General features: G+C 42.8%; 1 protein-coding gene across 3 annotated transcripts; it reads right to left on the bottom strand.

Moving 5' to 3' along the window:
* On the bottom strand, positions 1 to 20,951 carry LOC115658930 (lamin-L(III)-like). 3 transcript variants are annotated; one of them, XR_004002409.1, is made up of 13 exons: positions 19,772 to 20,949; positions 16,115 to 16,271; positions 14,638 to 14,763; positions 12,977 to 13,147; positions 10,990 to 11,115; positions 10,606 to 10,826; positions 9,702 to 9,930; positions 7,287 to 7,394; positions 5,524 to 5,640; positions 5,310 to 5,423; positions 5,102 to 5,167; positions 1,795 to 1,829; positions 1 to 1,668 (listed from the first exon to the last, which is right to left on the bottom strand). XR_004002409.1 is itself a non-coding variant. In XM_030578482.1 (12 exons), exons 1-11 carry the CDS (start codon positions 20,137 to 20,139, stop codon positions 5,129 to 5,131), a joined length of 1,776 nt encoding a protein of 591 aa, XP_030434342.1. In that variant the 5' UTR covers positions 20,140 to 20,948; the 3' UTR covers positions 1 to 1,668; positions 5,102 to 5,128. The 3 variants fall into 3 exon arrangements, 2 of the variants coding, with proteins under 2 accessions (XP_030434342.1, XP_030434340.1); XM_030578482.1 differs by lacking the exon at positions 1,795 to 1,829 and having other exon boundaries at positions 19,772 to 20,948; XM_030578480.1 differs by lacking the exons at positions 1,795 to 1,829; positions 5,102 to 5,167 and having other exon boundaries at positions 19,772 to 20,951.
* Between the last annotated feature and the right edge of the window lie 4,289 nt (positions 20,952 to 25,240).

Genomic DNA, 25,240 nt, shown 5'->3' with positions numbered 1-25,240 from the left:
TAATGTACATGGAAAATATCTTTAATAGTAAAAAAAAATCAATTGAACAGCCCAAGATTATAAACACAGCAAGATCATAAACAGAGCTTATTTTAAGTTCTTCTAAAGTGACAAGGTGCAACAAAATGAAGGATTTCAGTCTGCTAAAATATGAAAGGCCAAATTCACTCACCATTTAGGTGTCCAGTGTCTTAAAATGCTATGTTTTTAAATCAGTTTAACTGAAGAGAATTCTAAATCACTCTAAAAAAGCACAGTCCTAACATGGGACAGATCTTAAAATTCAGACATACTGTACAGTAGAGACTTTGGGCAAGGCAACAAAGAATTCTGAAAGCTGCTCCAGTGCTCAGATGGGGCTGCATTATCAGCCACCTTTTTAGCAAGGAAACAGACTTGTGTTGTTTAACTAGGGACTCTTGCTGGGCTATTTCCCACTTTTCAGTATAGCCACTAGGTCAACAAAAAAAAGCTACGGTGGCTAACTAGAGTGGCTACCCATGACCAACCCCACTGTGTGCTAGACATTTTAGCTGCAGGTTGTTACAATGCTGTATATTAATCCACTGGAACTCAGTGCTCTAATAGGGAACATATCTAGCTATTGGACAAAATAGAAGTTATCCTCACCTCAACTATGAATACAGAAGTAGTGACAGTGTAAACGGCACATCCTTATTTCAGATGTTTAACACTGGAACTTTCTTAAAAAAGGTATCAAGACTTCTCATTGGAGTGTGTGATCTCTAGCTATACCAAAACTATTCAGTTAATTTAGTTCTGTCCCCATTAATGTTTTGCCAAGTAAGCAGTTAAGTACTGATGCATTTAGCCACATTAGTGCTATGTTGGCATCAGACTTTAGTTCACATTTATGGTACAAAGCTACTCACCTCAAAGTTTCAAATACTTTACATAGTTTAATAAATAGACGTTGAGGTTAACAGGTACTAGGCTATAGAAACAGCCTAATGGTTGGTTTATTTAACTACAAGTTAAAAATACATGTTTTACAAATAGCTTGCTCATTTTAAAACTTTACACCAGTAGATTATTCTATCTATCAGCTTAGACCAATCAAGGGAACTTTAGTATCAGACTCCAAACATAAAATGAGTCCTGGGGTGTTTGAAACAAGGATAACAATTTGCTCTGACTTTCAATTCAGTGGAGCTGCACAAGGTATAAGCTGAGGCAGTATTTTGTCCACTTAAATTTCAGTCAGGCTTGAAACAGTTCTTAAGTCTGCTTTGGAGAAAATATTTTGAATCAGTTCAGAAAGCTGAAGCCATTAAATTTGTGAGATTTACCCATCCCTGGCTAGGATGAGACATGCTTAGCAGGAGGTTATTGTAAACTTTCGGGCAAGTAGTTGTGGATGAATAAATCACAATTCATGGCAAGAGACTTGGAAAAGGAAGTGTGCACTTGGATCTAGTTTCATTGAAGGCAGGCCCCAATATCAACAAGTAGGAAGTTTCACATTCTGGAGGATGCTTTCTCCAAACACATCTGATGGGGGGGAATCCAAGATTCATGTGTTCCAGTAGCTGCTGAAAATTCATGCAGTCTGAAGGGTCACTCTGGTTTAAGGAGTGGTTCTAGGTAGTCACTACCTTGGCTTAGTTACATGACAGAACAGCTAGGATCTTCATTTTGCTGGAGACACTATAAAGATAAATTGAATAGGTTAAGCCTGATGAATTACTGGGTATGCACGATTTGGCATCCCTATTGTAATCAAGGTTAATGAGAGAATCGAGAGGAGTGCATGATTAGGGGTTAATTATTTACCTTCTAACCAATTCACATGTGGTTTATTCTTTGTTCTAGAGAAAAAATTTGAAGGTTAAAATTTCTGCATTTAAGGAAAGTTTAAGCCATAACAGGAGATGGCTTCTGAATTGCCAAGTGCTCAAAGCAAGCAAGACAATTTAATGAATTCAAAGCTTGTTTTACATACATGCAAAAATCATGCTTTAAGACAACTAAAATGGCATAGGGCAGAAGCAATAGGAAAAAGTTGTGCTGTAGTTAAACAAGGCATCTTACATGTTTTCACCTGCACAACATATGAGGAATTCTTACAGCTCTTCACTACTCTTCTGGCTTTTCCCTCTTGTAATACTGTAGGACCATATGGCTCTCAGTATGGAGTCTTTCTAGTTAAGCCATATTTTGACGACAGAAGCAAAATAGTTTAGCTAGACATTATTACAATCTGTCAATAGTGCCTTCCAAATTTTAGTCTGACAGCAAAGGTGGATGTTGGTATTTTAACACAGGATTATAAAAAAGTCCTATTTAGGATGTGCTGTATTTGAATTTCAGTCCCGTTTAAGAGCTTACGCAGACCCATCCTGCCCACAAGGCTGGCTATAGCAATAAGTTGTTAAGTGATATATTAAGATGAGCCCCAAGAAACATACTAATTCAAAACTGATGAGCAGACAGAGGGGGTTAGTTTTGCTTCCTCAGCCTGAAGTGAGGCTAATGAAAACAAAGCTGTAAGGCTCAGGGTTGAGTACAGGGTGCTCAGTTAAAGAATGGGAGCTAGAGTTTAACATCTAGAGCTGGACTGAAAAATGAGAACATGTTTTCACAGAAAACTTCTATTTTGTTAATTTTTGAAATTCTCCAACCCAGCATGAGTTCAGTGAATCGTGGGATTGTGGATGGGCATGAACGTGCCAGTTTACATAGCAAAAACAGCTGAAAGATACTGAGACCCTGCATATCCCTGGACTTTTATCCCATTTGGCTGATCCTGCTAGGACAGTGTCACTGGGATAAGGAGTCATTTTAGTTTAATTTTAGACTAATTAAGCAACCTGTCTCAATCTAGTTTCGGTCAGACTTCATAATGTTTAATATGAAATTGAAGTGGCATCTTCCAAAATAGCTTAGGAGTGTAGAATTGCACTCCTATTTGCATTCCTTTAAGGAATGGCAAAATGTCTGTCTCCACTTTCTATTCAGGAGCTCACCTACATGACACCACAAGCCAACATGAAAGTTAACATGATGTTTTGGACTCAAGCTGCTTAACAACTTTACCAAGTTAAGACAGTTTTATTAGAGAACAATGATTCAGTATCAGTTTGTTCTTAAAACCACAGCTTCCACACACTTATGAGCAGAACATTCTCTTCAAACTAGCCAGTGTCCAGTTTGTGTAGACATACTGGTCATTATCTACACCAGCAGTTCTCAACTGGAGAATGAGGGACACAATGAGTCTTCCTACTCATTCATGGGTCCTGCAATGCCACTCACTGAAGTTTGGCCCAGCCACCTCTCCATGACAGAGGGCCAAAGTTCAAAGAGTGATGTTGTGACCCGGTGCATGGGGGTCAAAGCCCATTAGCACTGTGATACCCAAAGATCTCAGGGTATTAATACACTTAAAGGTTGCCTAGCCTATGCAGTTAGGCAGCAGGATCAAACAGTCTGATTTTTTAAAGTAGATTCTACATTTGTGTGTTTGGGGAGTTCCAAGTTAGAAGTGATTAGGGGTACAGGATTTTTTTTTTTTTTTTAAAGTTTAGAATCCCTGATCTACAGCAACATTTCAGAAAGTTCTGTACCTTAGTTCTGCACTGTAAGGTTGTCACCAACTATCAGGAAGAAGTTATCCTTCCAAGAGCCTAGTACTGTAGTTTGCTAGGTGCCTGGTATTTTCTCTTCTAAAGCACCTGGATGTATACTGAACAAGAGGGACAATTGGTTCATTCTAAGTGGCATCTCCTGTATCCTTTGTATGTGTGACTTGGAGCAAGAACTGGTTAAGTACAGCCACATTTCTAGGATGTGAGATTGTAGATACCTTTAAGACCCATGGCTGCAAAAGTCAGGGCTCTATACTAGATCCCTGTAGTAGAAGGTGCAACTCCAAAGACCAATTTTATTCTAATATTTGACTGTTTTTTGGTGAAGGTAAGAGCTCTGAAGTTGGGAGGGATACCTAGGTCATCCCTCAGTTAGTAAAAAGCAGCACTTATAGTCTACTGGCTTGCATGACTGTTCCAGCCAAACTGGGAAGTCCTATTGGAGTCACTACTTCCACAGTCAGAACACTGAAAGTTGTTTGAAGTCTTCACAACTGTGAATAAATGATGCAATAAGAAAGTCTTGGTACCAAACTTTAATTTAGAATTCAGTTTTAAGTGATTTAGGTGACCAACACAAATCAAATACACCAATTAATCTTTATCACTAGGAGTTTTGTAATCTGCAACTCAAGCCCCATTTGGAGAGTGTGTGGTAGGTCTTTCAGATGACACTATGATCCAGAAAGTGTGCCCCCCTGCAAAACAAAAAAAGCCCAGACACTAGGTAAGTTAAACAGCCAAAGCATGTTCTGGCTTCAAGTGGGCTTACTTGAATGTATGACCTGCATCTGTTTTCTGATCCGACCTGGAAAGTAAATGCAAGGGAAGAGACACTAGTGGGAGGTGGGGAGTAAGCTGTAAGTAGATATCTATATGCAGTGGATAAGTTTCAAAAGCACCTATGAATAATGGCCTTATGAGCCCAAGGCACTTATGAAAATGTATCTAAGGGCTTTTAGTACATGTCAGTGGAAATGTTTTTCTTCTATAGTCCAGATCTGAAGTTGCTATTATGAAACAATAGCAAGGACACACTGAAATCTGATATTCCAAATGAAGGAAGTCACTCCATCCCTCTTCTGTTGTGTCCACAATTGTGGAAGCAACAAAAGATTTAACTAGGTTACAGTACACAAGATTTCTAGCTGCAATAAGCTATATGCACAATTAGTATAAGCATTTTGTCATCATTCCTGTCTTATACTACATTTAGCAGGTGGATGTGTTCCTGGGCATGAACAAACAATAAAAAGGCTCTGCCTGTTGTCGTTTCAGTTCATCTTTTACTGGTCAGAATGTTAATTAAAACATGAACCTCTAACTACAGCAACAGATCGGATGTGAAGCACTGATTTCAGCTCACATGCAAAGCCATACCGAGACTACAGAGAGGCAAGAGATTTCAGCACTACTGATGAAGCAAACATTTCTGCAAGAAAACAAGCACAACGTGCACTCTGAAACAAGCATGATGCTCACTCTGCTCTCACCTATTTTGTGATGCTCACAGGAAACAATCATGACACCAAACAACATTTCTTTTTTCTTCTTTTGGTCTGACATCAGGGAGAAAAATGGAAAGAGTTGTAGGCCATGGGCAAGACATTGGGGCATGTTTTTAGGACTGTTAACTACTACAAAAGAAAGCCATGGATTACTTCTGTTGCTACTATGTTTTGAATGCAGAAAGATTCTTACCCGACGATGAAACTCCATTTCGCTCCCCGTTATTTCTTCTTCATCAAACTCCTCTTCCAGTTCACCACCTTCTTCTCCTCTGGATACATGTATGACCTTCCGTTCTGCAGTCTCCTGCAATAAGTTGTGTCCCCCCCTCAAAATTAAATCAATTTGCTTAAGAACAAACAAGCTTAAGACTAGAAAAGGTTCAACTGGTTACTGCTTCACTAACCTCTCCATCAGCATTGATGAGTGTAACACCAATGTTATCCCCAGTTCCCCAAGACTGCTGAGATTTCCACACCAGATCACTAGGACTCTGGTTTACACCAGCATCAGCACCCCAGATCTAGAGAGAGAGACACAAACACACACTTAACTGATGAGCTTTAAAAACACCCTTCATTTTAAGGTCAGCAGACTGGTATTGGAAAATTAAAGGCCAAATTCAGTTTTGAATAAGTGTCTATAGCCCCCCATGTAAAAATGCTAGACACCTGGTCTAGGAGAAACACAGCTGTGAGGTGCTCAGAAACAGGTCTAAGTGATAAATTAGGGCAGATTCCATGAATTGCCTTTGGAGTTGGTGGAACGTTGTCTACCCACTAGGGTGGTGGCATGGAAGAAGTGCAGCAGGAAGAGCTGCTAATGGGAAGCTCTACCTATTATACCCTCTGAATGCAGAGTTCTTGTTCCTGGCCAGCCTTTTCATCCCACTAAGCCAACAGACTTTTGAGGTCATTTATCTAGTGCTGGCAAGTCTGTTGAGTGTTCAGTAGTGCCTTAGTCATGCTAGTATAATTGCACAAGTTTTCTACTGAGCAGAAAGATCTGTTCTGAACAGGGTCTGAAAGATGTAATCAGGCTTAAGTACTGCACGTGCCTAGAGTAGGTTTAACAAATTATGCTTAACATGCTGGGGGCAGCATGGGCTCAACATTGCTACCACTAGAGTAGCTGAACCACCAGCACTAACAGTTTTTTGCAAAAAAACCAAAACCCTCCTTCCTCCCCTGCCCGCCCCCCACCCAAACAAACCAAACCACTTCGTACAGAGCAATGCACAGCTTCAAGTTCACTACCTGCGCTACTTCAATTGCCCTGCAAGGTGCTAGGAGACGGCTTGGATTGAACAGCCCCTTTCTAGGCCATGGAGCAGCTCTAGAACTGTCACTCCAGTCTATTAGCCTCCACAGCCCTTGCTGTAATCAGTTGTGAGAGAAGGTGACAGGAAGATAGAAAGTGAGCTGCACAGCATTTACGTTCCCCCAGGGCCACCAAGAGGATTCCTGGGGTCTTCGGCGGCAGGGGGTCCCTGCTTCGGCAATAGGGGGCCCTTCTGCTCTGGGACCTGCCACCGAAGTTCCCCAAAGACCTGCGGCAGGGCCCCCCCGCTGCCGAATTACTGCCGCAGCAGGATCCGCTGCCGAAGTGCAGCCGGGTCTTTGGCAGTAATTCGGTAGCGGATCCTGGAATGGAAGGGCCCCCCGCCGGCGAAGACTAGGAGCAGAAGCAGCTCCGGGGGCCTGGGCTCTGCAAGAGAAGGACCCTGCTCCAGGGGCCCCAAAAAACCTCATGGGGGCCCCTGCGGGGCCTGGGGCAAATTGCCCCACTTGTGGCCCTGTGTTCGTTCCCCCATCCCATTCCCCACTGGCCCATTCTTAGCTTGTAAATGACGAAAACTAAACCTATTAGGCTCAGAACATGCCCCACTTCAACAATTGCAAGTGAGGTCACTCCTCTAAGGTTGGGATCAGGCCTCAGCTACTAAGATGGTGCTAAGTCACTCCATTCCGAAAGTTGCTCTAAAGTTTACCAGTCAGGCCATCTCAGTCTTGCCAAATTGTCGGGAAAAAAAAGTCTCCCAGCATAGGCATTAAATATACTTGCCTTCTTTACATGATGGTAATTAAAAAACCCAAATCTGACTTTTATAGTCAAATAGAATTACTTGCTTGGCAAGTCAGATTGGCAGGGCAGTGTTAAGTTACTTACCGTAACTACTTGGCCTGCCTGAAGGACAAACCGAGCAGGGAATTTGTATGTTATTTCAGACAAGCTTCCAAGCCGTCGTCTTAGTACCCATCCAGTTAGCGATTGATCCTGCAGTTGGAAAGGCAAGATACAACTTCATATCCTCCTGTAATGGTAACTAGATGGACATACTACAGAGATCACACCTACATGCGGTCATCATTTGTTAGTCTAGGCCATTTTATATTTCCTACATTCTGGTTTGAAAGGTACAGGGCCATTCTTAAAAGTATAAACTTAGTTTAACACTATGTTTCATGTTAGCACTGAAGAGTCTGGCAGCAGTGGTTGATCCCATAAAAGAGTTCCCGAAACAGTGATCAGTAACTAAGTAGTATGTATTAGACTTAGTAACTATATAGGTTTGTCTCAGCCTCACCATTCACTGGAAGTGTTCAGGATAGCCAATAAGCAGCTTTTAATTCAGGGCAATAGGCGTCAATAGCACTTTTTCTTTTAGTTTAAGACTGTTTGGAAACATTACTCCAGGATAGCGGTTATGAAAGTCAGACTGGATCATCTTCTCCAATGAAGAATGGCCATAAACTATTTAGGCTGAAGGATGCCACCTCTGTCAGGCTTCTTCATACCATTTCAGTCTACATGTAGTCTCAGCTAGGGTTAGGCTGACTGATTTGTGATGTTTCATAACATCCAATTTTTAATTCTCAAACTTTCTCCATACTAAGACTTCACTTCTCAGTTTCAAGTTATTCGTTAGTTCAGAAGAGTGCTCTTTAGCAGTCCCAGTCAGTAAGGCAGAGAGGATTCCAGACACTTCGGAAGAGAACTTTAGAACCATTCTAAGGTAAGAATGGAGACTAAGATGTATGGTCTGAGAAACTAATCTCTATCCTATTCTGCAGCTGTCATTTTACAGCAGAATGAGAACTACCATTGTTCATATAGGCTTGTTTGGCTGCAGTGTTACAAGTTCAGACACATTTGAATTGAAGAGTTTTTCTGTAGTCCAGTTGCCATTTTAAGAACTAATCATCATCAGGTCATACCCTCTGCTTTAGAGCAAAAGCTACCTTTGTAATGCAGCATTTCCCTCTGGTCCCTGTTACGGTCTAAGGTTCTGCAATGTTGGGGAACAGGGCCAAACCACTTATTTGGAGAATCATCTCTTCAAATCTAATGATTTCCCTGTTTAAGACATTCTTGTACACGATATCCCATCCATCCATCCCATCCCAAAGGAAGTAGAAAGCCTGCCCTGGGAAGGGAGTCTAATGGCATCATTGTACCTTCTTCAGGAGCCAAGATCTCATGGGTAAGGGTGTTTGCACAGAGACTATGGGTCTTGGCACAACAAATATCATGGAATGTGTTAGGAATCTTATGCCCCTGAATTTTCCTCTGTCAGAGCAGCAGTAGAAATACTACCCATTCCATTTGGGACTCCTCTAAAGAGTTTATAGCAGTCAGAAGTTGGAAAAAAAAAAAAAGTTTCTTGGCCTGTCTGACCAGTGCCTCCTCCTGGGTATTCTGCTCTGAACCCCCTACCCTCCGCCACAAAACTCAATTAACTCCCAGTACTAGTGAAGCAGGGATTGTGGGCAGCTTGGGCTACTAAAAGTAGTCTACTCAGAGATATTCTTCTGCCCTGGTTCAGCATGTTTAGAACATATAAGAGTGACTTTGAGAGCTGTGGATGTTGTCCAGCCTTTGACAGGTAGCCAGCCTAAAGCTAAAGATCGCCCAGGGTTGGGAGAACCTATTTCAGACTACTTAATTTAGTAGGGTACTTGGCAAGTTCTTAACATGCCCGTTGAAGAATACAAGGATACCAATCTTGACTGTGGCTTGTGCCAGACTTGCCAGCACAGAAACAGTTAATTGAGTAAGCAGAAACACCTCCCCCCACACACCAAGCAGTTAGATGTGTAGACTGCTGGATAGACTTGGTAAAAGCTATCTGATTAATTGGCTGCAGAGTAGGAGCCCTGCCACAGCTAAAATAAGCTACAAGGGTTCTCAACAGCTATTGGTATTATCTGACACACTAAAGCATCTTATATGCTTTTATCCTTGATTAAACTGGACTGATTGTCTTTCTGCATCCACAGACATACCTATAGCTTTCAATAAAGTGGTGTTGGTTTCCCACAAATGGTCTTGTGGCTTCTCTAACCAGCCACAGCTGCTATTGACCATTTCTTGAATATGGAGATGGGTATATTAATTTAAACTGGTTCTCGAGGCTCAAGAGAAGAAAAATCACTAGAAAAGCAACATGGTGAATAAACTGGGCCTTATGATACTGGGCTAGATGGCACCACTTAGATTAATGTGCCGATATTGGTTGTGTGTATGGGAAAAGGTGGTTGAAGTTTGATGGGCTATCAGCCATTAAAAAGCAGGGAAGAGTACCTCATCCGAGTTGTTTTTAAGCTTGACAAAATTCCCTTCTGTGTCAATTTCTTCTATAGACACATTTCCTGAACATGATGCATGCTGAACAATTTTAAAGCTGACACTGTGCTCTCCCTTTTTGGATTCTTTCAGTTTTCTCTTTTTTCCATGCAGGAAGCGACGCCCATGGCTGGTTGTTGCCTGCGTTGCAACACTTTGGGAAGATGGACTAGATGACAGTTTTAGCCTAAAAAGAGCCAAGTGACCATGTTAGGTATGCAAGTTGTGCCAACCCCATTGTGCCCAGACCTAGTGTAGCGTCCCCTCTGCCCATACCAGCTTAGTTGTAGTCCTGTGTGGTATTTTGTTATATGGCAAGGAGTCTCCCAGTGAACAATGTGTGAAAGTTTATGGCCTGCTTTCCAATTTTTGCAAGAAGAGTTCAGAGCAAGCTATGGAATTTCCACCTCCTCTCCCCGCTGTCCCTCAGCTGTTGCATTAATTTTTTCCCTTATGGACACAGCAGGAATTAATATCTCCATGAACAAACCCCCTATGGTAAGTGGACAAACAGCCAACCAACTTGAAAAAGCATTGAGGCTTAACATTACTATAAGGTCTATAGGAAAGTCCGGCAGCCAAGGGATTCATTTTGTCACTTCCTAATATTACTAATTGCTGTTTCAGGCTACATGAAGTTTCAATCCATGCATTTCTCATTTAAAAGACTGCATATACTACAGTGTAAAGCCCATCTTCAGTATTTTACATACCAAAGCCAGTAGTCTGATGAGTTCTCAGTAGCCAGCTGGGAACAAGATCAACTTCAGATTTCTCCCCTCCCACTGAGTACATAGACTTATAGAATGAAGGTATGTTGGAGGAAGAAAGTCTTCGTTTATTGCTCAATATTGTATCCTACCTCTGTTCTTCTCCTTCCAGCATCTTTCTGTAGGCATTTATTTCTAGATCTAGAGCCAGTTTCACATCTAGTAGATGCTCATATTCCTCCAACTGTGCTTGCATCTGCCGCCGTGTTTGTGCCATCTCTTTATCTTTTTCAGCCATATGTCTTCGATGCATCTCACGGTCATAATCCAGGGTCTCCTGTAATTCTCTTATTCTGTTCTCCAACGCACAGTTCTTAGATTTAATTAATAGATTTAGTTATCAATGAGTATTTTGAATAAGAGATGCTAAAAATAGAGCTCAGTCAAGAGCAATTTTGGGGAGGGGAGAAAAGTAAATATCTAGAAAATACAAGTGTCACCAAGAAAAAAAATCCAATCTCATTGAAGAATGGTACCTGGCTTTGATAATGATTAAGCTGGGATGTCAAAGTGTCAACTCTCATCTTTGTTTCCATCAACTCCTCACGAGCAGCATTGGCAAAGTCACTATTTTTTGCGGCAGAAAGTTGAGCATTCTCCATCTATGACAAAGAGTTAACAACTGATTAGGACTCTGGTGACTTTTTGTTTTAGTGAAAAGGGCTACCAAGTGATTTATACATACAGATTTAGTTGCATATGTATGAAGATGTAGAGTCTCAATTTGCTTTCAGTGGAAATTGATTTACCAGGACATAGTTCAACATCACAACCCTAATCCAGCTCTCCACCACTACCCAAACTATGGAATATTTCCTGTTTCAGACTTGTCAAAGGCACAGAAATGAAGCCACTAGAGAGAAAACTCTAGTTCACTAGTGGCATCATGGCTAATTGGGTAGGAAGCTGCCTTGGGACAGTACAGGATGCTAGATACGTTTCTTTGAGTGTCAGTAATCTAATGCTCTTTCACACCAATGCTGGTACCATTGGCATAGCCATGGCAGAGCCATGTTTAACAGTGTAGTCAGGAATCTAACTAGTCATAGTTGAGTTTGAGGTGATGTTCCTTTAAGAAAGGGGAAAAAAGCTAGAGGCAATAAATGCTGTAACAGCAGCAGGACCCCTACTGAGAAGAGAGAACAATCAGGTCAAAGGAGTTAATAGAGCAGGGTAAAAGGTAATGTTAGTGAATTGAAGACTAAACAGACAAACAGGAAGAAAGTGGAAAAAACAGATCAAGGAATCCACTCAGAAAAGTACGAGCACATGTCTCTGCAGATAGTACAGAGGGCTTGTAATACTAGAAGTGTCTCCATTAATAAAATTCTTGGACTAGATTCCAATTTCAGTCACAGGTGAAAAATCTGGAGTTTCAGTGACATTACCTTTTATAACTGGACTCAATTCTGGGTTGGGGGTGACACCATTAGTATCAAGGTATTTTTGTAATCCTGTCCTGGTAGAAGGGTTGCAATTACATCAGTTACCAAAACTGGTAGATTAAGTTAATTCACCTTCATTACACATGTGCACACTTCCGTTAGAGGAATAATTAATCCTGCTGTAACTGGTATGCAGTTTCAAACTTTTAGTACCATGTTTCCTAGGAATTAAGATCATGATATTGGCAATAGACTAAATTCTGCTTAGTAGTTATAGCACATTAACTTTGGTGTGATTGACCTGGCCCAATGCATATAACATCTATGCAGAAAGTTTAGATATTTGTAATAAGCACATCAGAACCAAGATTGAAGTTTGCTGATGGGATGTATAAAGTTTATAATTCATACAAACTACTCCTGTTATGGAAGATAGTATATAAAAAGTGATAAAGAGGCCTGTGGTACCTTATAGACTAACAGAAATATTGGAGCATAAGCTTTCATGGGTGAATACCCACTTAGTCTATGCATAAATATATACTGCATGGTGTCAGGTGGTATCAGAGGAGTAGCGGTGTTAGTCTGGATCTGTAAAAAGCGATAGTCCTGTGGCACCTTACAGACTAACAAACGTATTGAGCATAAGCTTTCAAATTTGTCATGCGTCTGACAAAGTGGGTATTCACCCACAAAAGCTTATGCTCCAATACTTCTGTTAGTCTATAAGGTGCCACAGGACTCCAGACTAACACCGCTACCCCTCTGATACCTGACACCATGCAGTATATATTTATGCATAGAACAATTTTATACAACAGTGAAGTGACAGCAGAAAGCAAATTCAATTGGCAGATCTTAGAGTGTTCAGAGATTAAGTGATTCAGGATAGTGGCTCCTACTGAAGAACACCAAGTCTTCAATTAATGGGTCTCTACTACTTGAAGCAGATGGACCACACTCAGGGTCAAATACATTAGTCGGCTAGTTTGAGGAAAGGTCAAATGCTTCCTTGTCATATGAAGATGCAGAAAACATGACAGCTTGTTCATTTGACTTGCAACTTTTGAAAACTCACTTTGGCACTGAACGTGCGCTCCAAGTCATCTTTGTATTCCTGAATTTGTTCTTCATGCTCCTTTCTGAGTCCTTGCAGAGCATCTGAAAGTTTGCTCTCAAACTCCCTCTGACGGCCAGATTCTATTTCAGCTATCCTGCTCTCATGGAATCTTTTTGTTTCCTTGAGCTCCTAGAAAAGGAGAAAAAAGTATGTCTTAAAGTTGAAATGAAATACCACCATTTAGCTTGAGTAACTGATCTTATGCAACTGCTTTAACAATGAACCAGTGTAGCAAGTCAATCATGCAATACTAAAGCAGATGTTGACTGTCAAGTACTTTGACATTTGTTTTTGAATCACAGGATTTAGAGATGGAAAGGCCCATTAGGTCAAGTTCATCTGACCCTGCTGGGTTATTTTCCCCATGGTAAACCTATTACTTTCTAGTCTTGTTTTAAAGATCTCCAGTGGGGTTCTCAGTAGCTGCAAGTGTATTCCCCTGAATGTTGGATTATGCGGTCAGCACATTTTCCTAATTACCAATCTACCTAGAAAAAAGACAATGGCTATTTTTTTTAAATGAAATCAGATGTGTCTTCCCCACCCTTGTCTTCATTTGAAATTCAATGGGATTTTGGCTCTGAAGTCACTTAGACATTTTTGAAATTTTCATCCTAAAAGTTCCATTCTAAAACCTGAATGGAGACTAAATTTAATTAATCCTATAGTATATAGAAGCTGGTTATGCAGCAGTCACCATCAAAGATACAAAAGGAAATCACTTAGAAACAAGAACTTGTGTTCCCCTACCTCTGAAGTTAGTAGTTTTTTAAATTAGACATCCAAGTAGTATTAGCACTGTAGTTATCTTAGTAGGAGTAATTTGAGAGAAAGCTACAAATCTAACAGTCAAAATTGTAAAGGTTTCCAGGTGTTTGCAGAAAGCCTAAAGTACACCAAATCTCATACTCCAGCAGGTAACTGGTTAAACAAATACTCCCAACCCCCGTATTAGAAAAGCAACTTAAACTTTTACAGGTTTACACTAGCATAATACAATATTAACTACTGGATTTCAATGAAGCTGTGAGGCGGAAAGAGCAGGGTCGGTTCTACAGTTTTTGCCACCCCAAGCAGCAAGCAGAATTGCTGCCGCGGACAGCGGGGGTGTCCGTGTGCCCTTAGGGCGGCAGGCACGTTTCTGCGGTGGCAGCAATTCAGCAGCAGTTTCTATGTTTAGCTGTCTGCCGTGGCTTCAGCTAAACATAGAAACTGCTGCCGAATTGCTGCCGCCACCACGGAAACGTGCCTGCTGCCCTAAGGGCACACGGACACCCCCGCCATCCGCGGCAGCAATTCTGCGTGCTGCTTGGGGGCAAAATACGGACTGCTGCCCCTTGCAGATTGCCGCCGCAAGCACCAGCTTGGAATGCTGGTGCCTGGAGCTGGCCCTGAGAAGGAGAGAAACATGCTCAAATATATTATGAGATACTGATGTTACCTAAATTTGTGGACATCCCTGGAGTTTACCCACCTAGGTGGCTTTTGTTGGCAGGCAGAGGGTCATAAGGTTAGCTTTTTATGAATCAAGTGCATTCTAACATTGATTTTGTAATGGTATCCAGGGGCAATGGCAATTGGCATCTAGGAAATCCTTGCTAAAATTAACTTAGACATACATCCTCATGAAGGCGTTTCTGGAATGTCATTTGTTCTTGCACAGTTTTCATTTGGTTTTCCAGGTCCACTCTCCTCAACATTTCTCCATGGAGATTCTTTTTGGTATCTTCCAATGCCAACTTAAGCTAGGAAAGAAAATATTTGTGGTAAATCAGAACGCAAGACGACTGACATTTTTACACTAATAACAGCCAAAGATTAGATTTCAGGGTTACTCCTACAGTCAACCGAGAAAGGGAAGGAACCTTTCTGATTTAGTTCACTATTAATTTATGTATCAGTTAGGTCCAGAATATGTTTGGTGTTCTTCACATGGAAGATACTCGCAGTCCTGCCCCAAAAAGCTTAATGGAGCAGAAAGCAACCCTGTTCCAAAAGTGATTGGATCTCCAGAGTGAATTAGGCTACTTAACAAACCAAGTATACAGAAGCCTCATTAATCACTGACCAGCTAAATTGTACAACTACTGTTTTTGAACCCTACCCAGCCAAGGAACCCTCTTATACTAGGATTATCAGTTGTCCCTGACTATTGTCATTTTCCCTCCATAATACTAAATGATCCAAGCCTCAATTTGAGAGGAGAATTATGAAAATCCAAAGGCCTGAAAACAATATATGGTGTGCATTTATTGTAAGTAAGTCTTCCTTCTAAAACTCAATTATATCCTGCAAGTGTAATTCTTACACTAAGCCAACACATCTACATTTTATGGCAGCATTTTAAGCCATCCCAGTGAAACAGACACTTACCTCATATCCAACAGACCCCAAACGGCAGTATTATATTAATCTTCTCCAACCCCTAAAGAACTGAAAACTGAACTAATAGTATCCTAAACCCAAAATGCAATACATTTCAGGCAATTTTTACAGTAAGAAAAAGAGCTTTTCACAACCCCTCTTCCCCACCCCCCAAAAAAACACATTCATTAATCAAATGGGTAGAGGGTTTCTCTTAAAGTTAGGGTAAAAGCACTTAAAGATACAGTAAGAAGGTCCTTCAATCCAAGCAAATAGGTAGACATTTTCCCCCTCCCTAATATCTGCCATTTCAGGGGCGGTTACACATGCTGTAACTAGCATGTTAAGAGCAAAGTTTAGTCTCAGCTACATGGACAGGACTAAAGAGTGTCATTCAATTATATGAAGTCAAACTAGATGATCACAATGGCCCTTCTGGCTTTGTAATTAATTCAGGTTATGAAGCAGGATTACAAGCCTCACAACATGATTCCCTGACCCAATATTTTGGTCAGCATAAATGAGTCACCAGGACAAGTCCTTCTCTCCCAATCCTTACCTATTAAAGTACAAGGAACTTCATGAGTTTTTAAAACTTTAATCTTATTTTCTCCAAAAAGTTTATAAACAGCAACAGAGGCAAAATAGAGAGTCCAGTGTGGGAAGTCATAATTGAATTTCTGCTATTACCAACCATGGAATAATGTAGATTCTATGCAACATTTATCTTACAGTGACTATTTGATCCTTTAACTCTTGAAGGTCGCCCTCCAAACTTCTTTTTCCACTCAAAGCTGTTGCTAAGTCAGCCTCCTTGGAGTTCAGCTGAGCATCAACGTCTCTTATGTGAGCCTGTGCCAGATTTAAGTCAGCTTCTTTTTTAGAATTCCTGCAAGTGAAAGTTTTATATTCATAAGAATTTACTGCTGACAGGGAGGGAACAACATATTTCATCTTGTTTACATTTTTATAGTTTCTACTACAGCCAGCCATTTCTGATCTATTTATAAATGGTTAAGAGTAGCACTGGAGTATAGTTCACTATCCACCATCACCAAAAAGATGAAACGAGAAAAAACCCAGCATGCAAACATTAACATCTGTATTATTTCATTGTACCGAGTCACCAGTTCATTCTGTACATGCTCTTACACTGCCCACTGCAATCGCATTGACCCCCACCCACTCATCTAAAATAGTCACAGATTTCACTATCTCCCCTGGAGTATTTTCTGAACAGACAGCAGCTAGCCGCTCTTGTAGCGATGATCGTGATGAGGGAGAGAAAGAGCAATTCTCCTTTCAAGTAGCTAGAAGACAGATCTTTAAAATTTGACATCTGCTAGCCAGAGAGGGGGAAAAAAAACCTGAGTCCTATGAAAGGGCAGCAGTGGTAGAAATGCCAACCATCTTCTCACCAGCTGGGAGTAAGAGTGGGCATTGTCCCTTTGACCTTCAAACAGGACCCTCAGAACTTTCACATCTTCCTCTGGACTAGGTGAAGTATTTCTCTGACTAGCACATGTCTGGCAAGTTTTTCAAGCCCAGGTTTAACATGTAATGTGGGACAGAAGGGGAATTTCAGTCAGCTGAGCTGTTAGTTCAGTTACGCGTGGCACCAGGCACATGCTTAGCCTCTTACTTGGCTCAGACAGACACTAACATTAGGGATGTTTAACTGTTGCCTCAAACTTTAGCCAAATCTCTGGTAAAGCAGCTCCATTCTGACAGGAAACGTTTCTGGAGCCATCCACTAATCCAAGTGCCAGCAGCCTGTAATGGCACCACCCATGAGAGGGAGGAGCTTTGACCCCAAAAGGCCACCATCCTGGCTATGATCAGAGTAGGGCACAACCCTGAGCATGCTCAGTCACTGGGCTCCTGGAGCATAGGGCTTAATAGTGTGGGGTTATGTGGGAAAGTGGAGCGGGAGAGGAGAGATGAGCCAGGAGAATGGTATTGGACAGCCAGTAGGCCTCTGCCTCAGGACTAGATGGGCTGCCAGGCTCACACATCTCCACTTCATTCTCAGAGGGAGACTGGACCCTAGCATCCAGGACAGGATTCTGGTAGCGTGATTTTTATGTGGAAAAAACAGGACACAGTAGAAAGTTTGGTGGGCCAAGAAGGTATGCACTAGAAAGTATGGCATGCTCACTGCTTTCCCCAAGCAATAGATGGTACTAGGGAAGAGCATGGGACTCAAAGGCACTATAATGTTTCTGGCCTCAAACAGCTATGACACAGATTTGTTAAAACTGATACTGGAAAGTGACATTCCTGATTGTCAGACAGTCCTTTGCTGAGATTTTAAGGAACAATCCCTTATTTTCTCATGGTGAAATCATGAATTTGGAAAGTGGATGATTGTGAATTTATAAGCCAGGGTTTCCAAATGGTCACTGAGTTTGTCCTCTCCCCTATCCCACAGTACAATTTAATTGTGCATTATTGCCGTTAATACAAGAAGTTAAGACAATTATTGGTTCCCCTGTCAATGGATACAAAATTCAAATACATCTTTACTCTGTAGTTATGATTAAGAGGACAGACATTGTAGGTCATGTGTTCCTATTCATATGGAATTCTTATTCTGCAGGTTTGAGTTTTATTAGACACATTTTCCCTTTGTGGAGATATGCTGCCATATTCCTGCCATCTAAGTCTACATTACTCCTTAACATAGCTGTTGAATGACTCTATGCTGGCTTTTAGAACTGTATAAACTATTTCATAGTTAGCAGGACTGCCTTAGTGGTTGGCTACTAGGAATAGGGGGTGCCACCCCATAGTACAGTTATTTTTATTTTTCCTCCAGTCCTCAAACCGAGATATGGATCTCAGATTGACTGAAAGAGCTTAAACCAGTACTGTAACTTCAAAGCCTGTTTCTTACTAAAGAAAGTTAACATTGGGGTTTACTTATGTGTGTCTAAGATCTGAGGACATGCAAAACCATTCATAAGACTCACTTGAGGCCCCATTTTGCATCACTGAACTACACATGAGGTGGAAGCATATTTGTATATTCAGACTCATTTGTATCTCTAAAACTAGTTAGACCAAGTATCTTCCTGTTTATTATTTGTATTCTCTTCCTGTGCCCTCACTCCTGTTCTGATCCTTCTCCTGCAGCTGTGGTGAGATTATGAATGAGCTTGTGTGACTATGCCAGTCATTCTTTTCAAGCATCCTTCCTACAACTAGCTTTTTAGCTACCACTATTGATCTAAGTATGTATTTGCATCTCACCTCTTCATTTACTACTAAGTGTTTAGTACACTTCTTTTAAAGTGTAAAGTTGAAGAACTAATGGTTATTGCTTGCAGCAAGAGTGTTGGATGCTGTTCACCCCATAAGAGTTCTAAGCTATTTAAAGGGTACATCAAGTTCATGACATCCAGGAAGATAAAGTTACTCCAAGTCATCTGAGACACTTGCAGTTAGACTGCACACAAATAAGCACCTCTAAATATTAGGACTTCGATCTAGTACATGTTTTGCTGAATGTAGTAAGCCCTTTACCATTTTCAGGAGGCTGTAAAGTCATTTCTAAAGCATCACTGTTTCAGAAGCAAAAAGCACCAATTCTCAGAATTATAGATCAGCCAAGTCCAAGGTTCGGTAAACAAAGCCTGTAGAGTTATCAAAACACTAAAAGTAGCTGAAAAAATTCACAACTGGCATTCCTTTCCTTGCTCTCCAATCACAAAATGAGAGATTAGGTTTTTATGAAGCTTAAACTTCTGAACCAAAACCAAGTATGCAAGACATAAGTCCAAGAGTTGTAAGCTGCTGAAAGTAGCTAAGTAGAGAAAGCATTTGCTCCAGTCTAGGAACACCCACTGGCTTTATTCCTGTACAGGTTTGGAATGGGAATACTTTAGAGAACTACTCAACAGCTAAACTCCAGCAATACATATCGGCATGATAGGGTAGGATTCTTAACAGGCACCTCTGGACAGGAGTCGGTTACATCGGGCATCTATAAGCACACCCTACATGGGTAACCCATTAAGGCCGGGCACCCTCATAACATAGCTGAGGCCTGTCATTCGTACAGGTGAGCGATCCCCTAATACTTTTATTAGATGCCGCAGATTCGGTTGTCCCTCCCTGGGTGCTAAGCACCTGTTCCCGGGAAATCCCAGTACCACGCACCAATGTGCGAGCTGCCAGGAGCAGAGACCAGCAGGGAATTCCGAGAGGCATTTAGCTATTGGAAGAGAGGAAGGGGGGAGGGCCAAAGACACAGAAGGGGGGGGAGCGTGCGCTAACAGTAGCCGCTGGAGCCAGAGGCTACTCCCCCTGCCATGTGACAGGGGCCAGGCCGTGAAGAGCAGCCTCTCGCAGCCCGGCTAGCGCAGAGGGAAGGGAGGAGACACCGACCTGGCGTGCAGCTGTCGGTGCTCCTCGCTGAGCTTGCCCAGCTCCACCTGCAGCGTGGCCCGCTCGATAGCGATGCAGTCCAGCGCCTTGCGGGCATCGGCCAGCTCGGTCTCGTAGCGGAGCCGCAGGTTGCCCAGCTCCCGGCTGCTCCCTTCCTCCAGCTCCGCCAGGCGCAGCTGCAGCGTGGCTTTATCGGCCTCCAGGGCCCGCACCCGGTCGATGTAGGCGGCCAGGCGGTCATTGAGCTGCTGCAGCTCCTCTTTCTCCTGCAGCCGGCTGAGCCGGGTCGGGCTGAGCGGGGAGAACGCGGCCGAGCGCCCGAGAGCTCGCCCGCTGCCTCCCGGGGTGGAGGACACCGCCGTGGCCATGGCAGCGTCTGTACGGGCACGATCCTCGGAGCTAGCGCGGCCGCCGCCCGGGGCGCCTCGGGCTGGGCAGGCACCTTCAGGCCCTTGCTACATCCATGACAGGAAGGAAGGAAACGCCCCTTTGCAGGTCACCCCCAAACCCAGCCCCTGCACAACCAAGCCACCGCCTCAAGGAGACATGGAATCCCGGCGCCCGCCCTCCGTGCGCCGCGGCCTCTCCCTGCCCACGCTCGCACTGTCCGGCTCCCCCCTGCTCCAGCCCGGGTATAAATAGCCACCACCAGCTGCAGTTCCAGGGTCCTTCCGGCACGGGCTGCGGCACCGGCGGCGATTTAAAGGGATAGAGCTGCTGGCTGGAGGAGGAGGTGGTACGAGCCCGGGAGTGAGAGCCTGTTGGGATCCCAGCTCCGGGGGGGGTCTCCCCCTTCAGAAAATAGGGAGGGAGAATTTTGTTCGCTTTTCAGTAGGGTAGTGAGTGAACGCCACGCTCCGGTTCCTTTTCCAGCCTCCCTGTTCAGATTAGCAGGGCTGGAGGAGATACAGGCCTGGTCAAGAGGTACGAGAAAAGACATGCCACTGATGGGCGTGGGGAATGCCCACTGAGACAGTTGCTAATTCTGAGTTTATATTCAACACCATAAAGGGACAGATTGAAAAATTCATATTTAGAAAAGCATCCTTCCCTGTGTTACCCATAGCCACATTTCAGTGCTTAATGTGTGCCAGGGCTGAGACCTCCATCACCTCTAGGTCTGGCAATTCATATCCCTGGCACCTAATTGCTTGAGCCAGCCCCATCTGCTGTGTTCAGATTATTATAAACAAAGAACCTTTCAAATCTCACCTTTTCTGGTTGGTGCTTTGCCCTTTGTTTACCTTTATTTTATTTTAACATTTTATTCAGACTAGTCAGTGAAAAGTAAATTAGTCTTTTCATTGTTTGTTTCTAGACATTTTTAGCTTTCAGGTCAGTTTCTGGTTCTCATCCATGCACCACAATGTGCAGTGTTTAGGATGCAAATTGCTGGGGGGATTTTTAAATCCAAACAAAAATGTTGTCACTTACATTTGAAGCCATCGTGGAAACAATTCTATCAATTATAGGTTTGATAAAATTGATTTTTTAACAACACTCTATTTTTGTAATGGCCCTTTTATAAGGAAATTCACTGGCAATGGTAAATTTCCTTTATTCTCATTTGAGATTGTCATTTCCATGGATTACTCTTACTGTTTGGAGGGCAGAGCCTGTGTTCTTTGCATACTCAAACCTTAGGCAAACTCCCACAGATTTTATTGAGAGTTTGCCTGAGTAAAATGACATGGAGGATTTCAGAATGTTGTTATTAACATTATTAATCGTTTGTATTGCAGTAGTTCCAAGATGCCTCAGTCAAGATCAGGGATCCCATGTGCTATCTGCTGTCTGTACACAAAGTAAGAGAGAGTTCCCTGCACCCCAAAGAGCTTGCAGTCTAAATATGCAAGACCGACAAAGGAGTGGAAACAGAAAGGTGAAGTGGATTGCCCAAAATTCACAGAGCAGGTTAATGGCAAAGCTGAGAATAGAACCCAGGCCTCCTAGGCCAGTGCTCTATGCATACCATGGTGATTCCCACTAGACTGGGCCCCAGGTGCATAAAAACAGACAATATTTTAACACAAATAAGTGCCATCTATCCATTTTAATGTGGTTCCATCACTGAGACTGCATCATAGTCTCTGAAGAAAAGTATTCTACATCTGTTTTCTTTACTAATAATATGACATAGGTGACTCTGAGATGCTTTAGGTGTAGTTTGTGACTATGGTACTTTCAGCTGTGCTGGCCCATGAAGAAGCTACATTATTTTGAATGGGGTTATAGTGAGCTGCCTATTCTGCCTCTAACCAGCATGCTGGTCAGGTACTGTGCTGGGGAGCTGTCAACTGTGCTGTCACAGTACCTCCTTTTAGGCAGCAAGGCTGAAATACTGATTCCACTGAAGTCAATAGCAAAGTTTTGACGGACTTCAGTGGGGCCAGGATTTTACTCTGAGGCTCAGACCCACAAAGGTATTTACAGTCTTAAGTTTTATTTTAGGAGCCTAAATGCCTTTGTGGATCTGGGCCTTAGTTTTCACGGAGTTGGTAGGAAGGAGCAGAGATTGCACTGTCAGGAGTGTTGTAGGTGGCCACTGTGCGGAGTGTGTCTTGCACCCTCTCCGTTTTATTCACCCTACTGCTACATGCCCATGACATTCTGGTCCTTTATGTACAAATTAATTAAGCCCTGCCCTACAGTTTACAATGTATGAGTAGTCTGCATGCATTGTAAATTGCAGGAGTGGGGCCCTGAAGTCTTAAAATGTCTTAACGGAAAAGTCAGGGTTTTAGTAAATTTATGGAGGCAAATTATAACTTACATTCTTCATTGTTATTATTTATTCATGTCAGCCACTTCACAGGCTGCTAGGCCCTTAACAGAACATACCAGAAGACACAATCCCTGGAGAGAAGCGCTTGCTATCTAATCATATCCACTATACATGAGAAAACTACTAAGAGTTACGTACAATAGACGAGTATCAGAGGGTAGCCGTGTTAGTCTGGATCTGTAAAAGCAGCAAAGAATCCTGTGGCACCTTATAGACTAACAGACGTTTTGGAGCATGAGCTTTCGTGGGTGAATACCCACTTCCTCAGATGCATGTAATGGAAATATCCAGGGGCAGGTATATATATGTGTGCTAGCAAGCAAGCTAGAGATAACGAGGTCAGTTCAATCAGGGAGGATGAGGCCCTGTTCTAGCAGTTGAGGTGTGAAAACCAAGAGAGGAGAAACTGGTTTTGTAGTTGGCAAGCCATTCACAGCCTTTGTTTAATCCTGAGCGGATGGTGTCAAATTTGCAGATGAACTGAAGCTCAGCAGTTTCTCTTTGAAGTCTGGTCCTGAAGTTTTTTTGCTGCAGGATGGCCACCTTAAGGTCTGCTATAGTGTGGCCAGGGAGGTTGAAGTGCTCTCCTACAGGTTTTTGTATATTGCCATTCCTAATGTCTGATTTGTGTCCATTTATCCTTTTCCGTAGAGACTGTCCAGTTTGGCCGATGTACATAGCAGAAGGGCATTGCTGGCATATGATGGCGTATATTACATTGGTGGATGTGCAGGTGAATGAACCAGTGATGCTGTGGCTGATCTGGTTAGGTCCTGTGATGGTGTCGCTGGTGTAGATATGTGGGCAGAGTTGGCATCGAGGTTTGTTGCATGGATTGGTTCCTGAGCTAGAGTTATTATGGTGTGGTGTGCAGTTACTGGTGAGAATATGTTTCAGGTTGGCAGGTTGTCTGTGGGCAAGGATTGGCCTGCCACCCAAGGCCTGTGAAAGTGTGGGATCCTGGACAATGATCCCACACTTTCACAGGCCTTGGGTGGCAGGCCAATCCTTGCCCACAGACAACCTGCCAACCTGAAACATATTCTCACCAGTAAGTGCACACCACACCATAATAACTCTAGCTCAGGAACCAATCCATGCAACAAACCTCGATGCCAACTCTGCCCACATATCTACACCAGCGACACCATCACAGGACCTAACCAGATCAGCCACAGCATCACTGGTTCATTCACCTGCACATCCACCAATGTAATATACGCCATCATATGCCAGCAATGCCCTTCTGCTATGTACATCGGCCAAACTGGACAGTCTCTACGGAAAAGGATAAATGGACACAAATCAGACATTAGGAATGGCAATATACAAAAACCTGTAGGAGAGCACTTCAACCTCCCTGGCCACACTATAGCAGACCTTAAGGTGGCCATCCTGCAGCAAAAAACTTCAGGACCAGACTTCAAAGAGAAACTGCTGAGCTTCAGTTCATCTGCAAATTTGACACCATCCGCTCAGGATTAAACAAAGACTGTGAATGGCTTGCCAACTACAAAACCAGTTTCTCCTCTCTTGGTTTTCACACCTCAACTGCTAGAACAGGGCCTCATCCTCATCCTCCCTGATTGAACTGACCTCGTTATCTCTAGCTTGCTTGCTAGCACACATATATATACCTGCCCCTGGATATTTCCATTACATGCATCTGAGGAAGTGGGTATTCACCCACGAAAGCTCATGGTACAATAGACGGTGTAGTAGAAGAATGAGTGACTCAGGGTTTATTCTACTCTTCTTAATTTAGTCAAATAACAACTAAAAAAACCAAAAGCACAAGATTGTTTTGAAGTGGCAGACAGTTCATGCAACATAACAGTGACATATGACCATCTAGTTCTTATCCCTGTAAAAATAACAGGAACTTCTTCCTCTTCTTTTCTGCAAATCAGTGTAATTTCTTACGTTAATGTTACTATTTGCCAATAGAAAGATTGACTCAATAAAACTGTTGATAACTTAATTCTGAACATGTGCCTCCAGGAGCTTCATGAGTACATGTGAGGGCAGACTTTGAGGATTCTGAGCCAGTATCCTACAAAGGCACAGTATGATCACGTGGCATGATCATGTTTGAGGGTTGTGTGTACTATCCAGCTGTTCAAATGCAGTCTTGTGCATTTGGAACAAATATAGAAGAAAGCAAGTAGTCTGCTATTCTAAGAATCTTCACCTTGCTTCCCAAAACTTCTGTAATATATCAAACAAAAAAGTGCTATAAGAGAGAGTTCAAAAATAGACACAATCAGTTTTATCTGTTGTGTTCTTCATCTAACCCCCCACGCAAGAATAGGAGAAGACAGCAGAAGGTACATTATGAGTGAGTAATGGAAGTCAAGAGCTGATTCTTATTTTATGTCCTAAACATGCTTATTCAGGATTGCAGTCTGGGCTCTTGACACCGATCCAGAGCCGATCCACCACTTGTTCATGGAAAGCCCGTGGTGGTCCGGGCCGGTTTGTTTACCTGCTGCGTCCACAGATTCGGCCAATCGCGGCTCCCATTGGCCGTGGTTTGCCGCTCCAGGCCAAGGGGGGCTGCGGAAAGTGGTGCAGGCTGAGGGACATACTGGCCACCGCTTCCTGCAGCACCCATTGGCTTGGAGTGGCGAACCGCGGCCATTGGGAGCCGCGATCAGCCGAACCTGCGGACGTGGCAGGTAAAC

Source organism: Gopherus evgoodei, chromosome 10 (genome assembly GCF_007399415.2).
Source record: "Gopherus evgoodei ecotype Sinaloan lineage chromosome 10, rGopEvg1_v1.p, whole genome shotgun sequence".
NCBI lineage: Eukaryota > Metazoa > Chordata > Testudines > Testudinidae > Gopherus > Gopherus evgoodei.
This window is presented reverse-complemented; position numbering and strand designations above follow the sequence as displayed.

Coding starts and splice junctions, on each gene's coding strand:
- LOC115658930 (XM_030578480.1), bottom strand. CDS start 20,139: ATGGCCACGGCGGTGTCCTCCACCCCGGGAGGCAGCGGGCGAGCTCTC. Junction 14,764..16,114: donor TAAAGGATCAAATAGTCACT/GTAAGATAAATG, acceptor TTTCTTTCCTAG/CTTAAGTTGGCATTGGAAGA. Junction 10,827..10,989: donor TTAATCATTATCAAAGCCAG/GTACCATTCTTC, acceptor ATTAAATCTAAG/AACTGTGCGTTGGAGAACAG.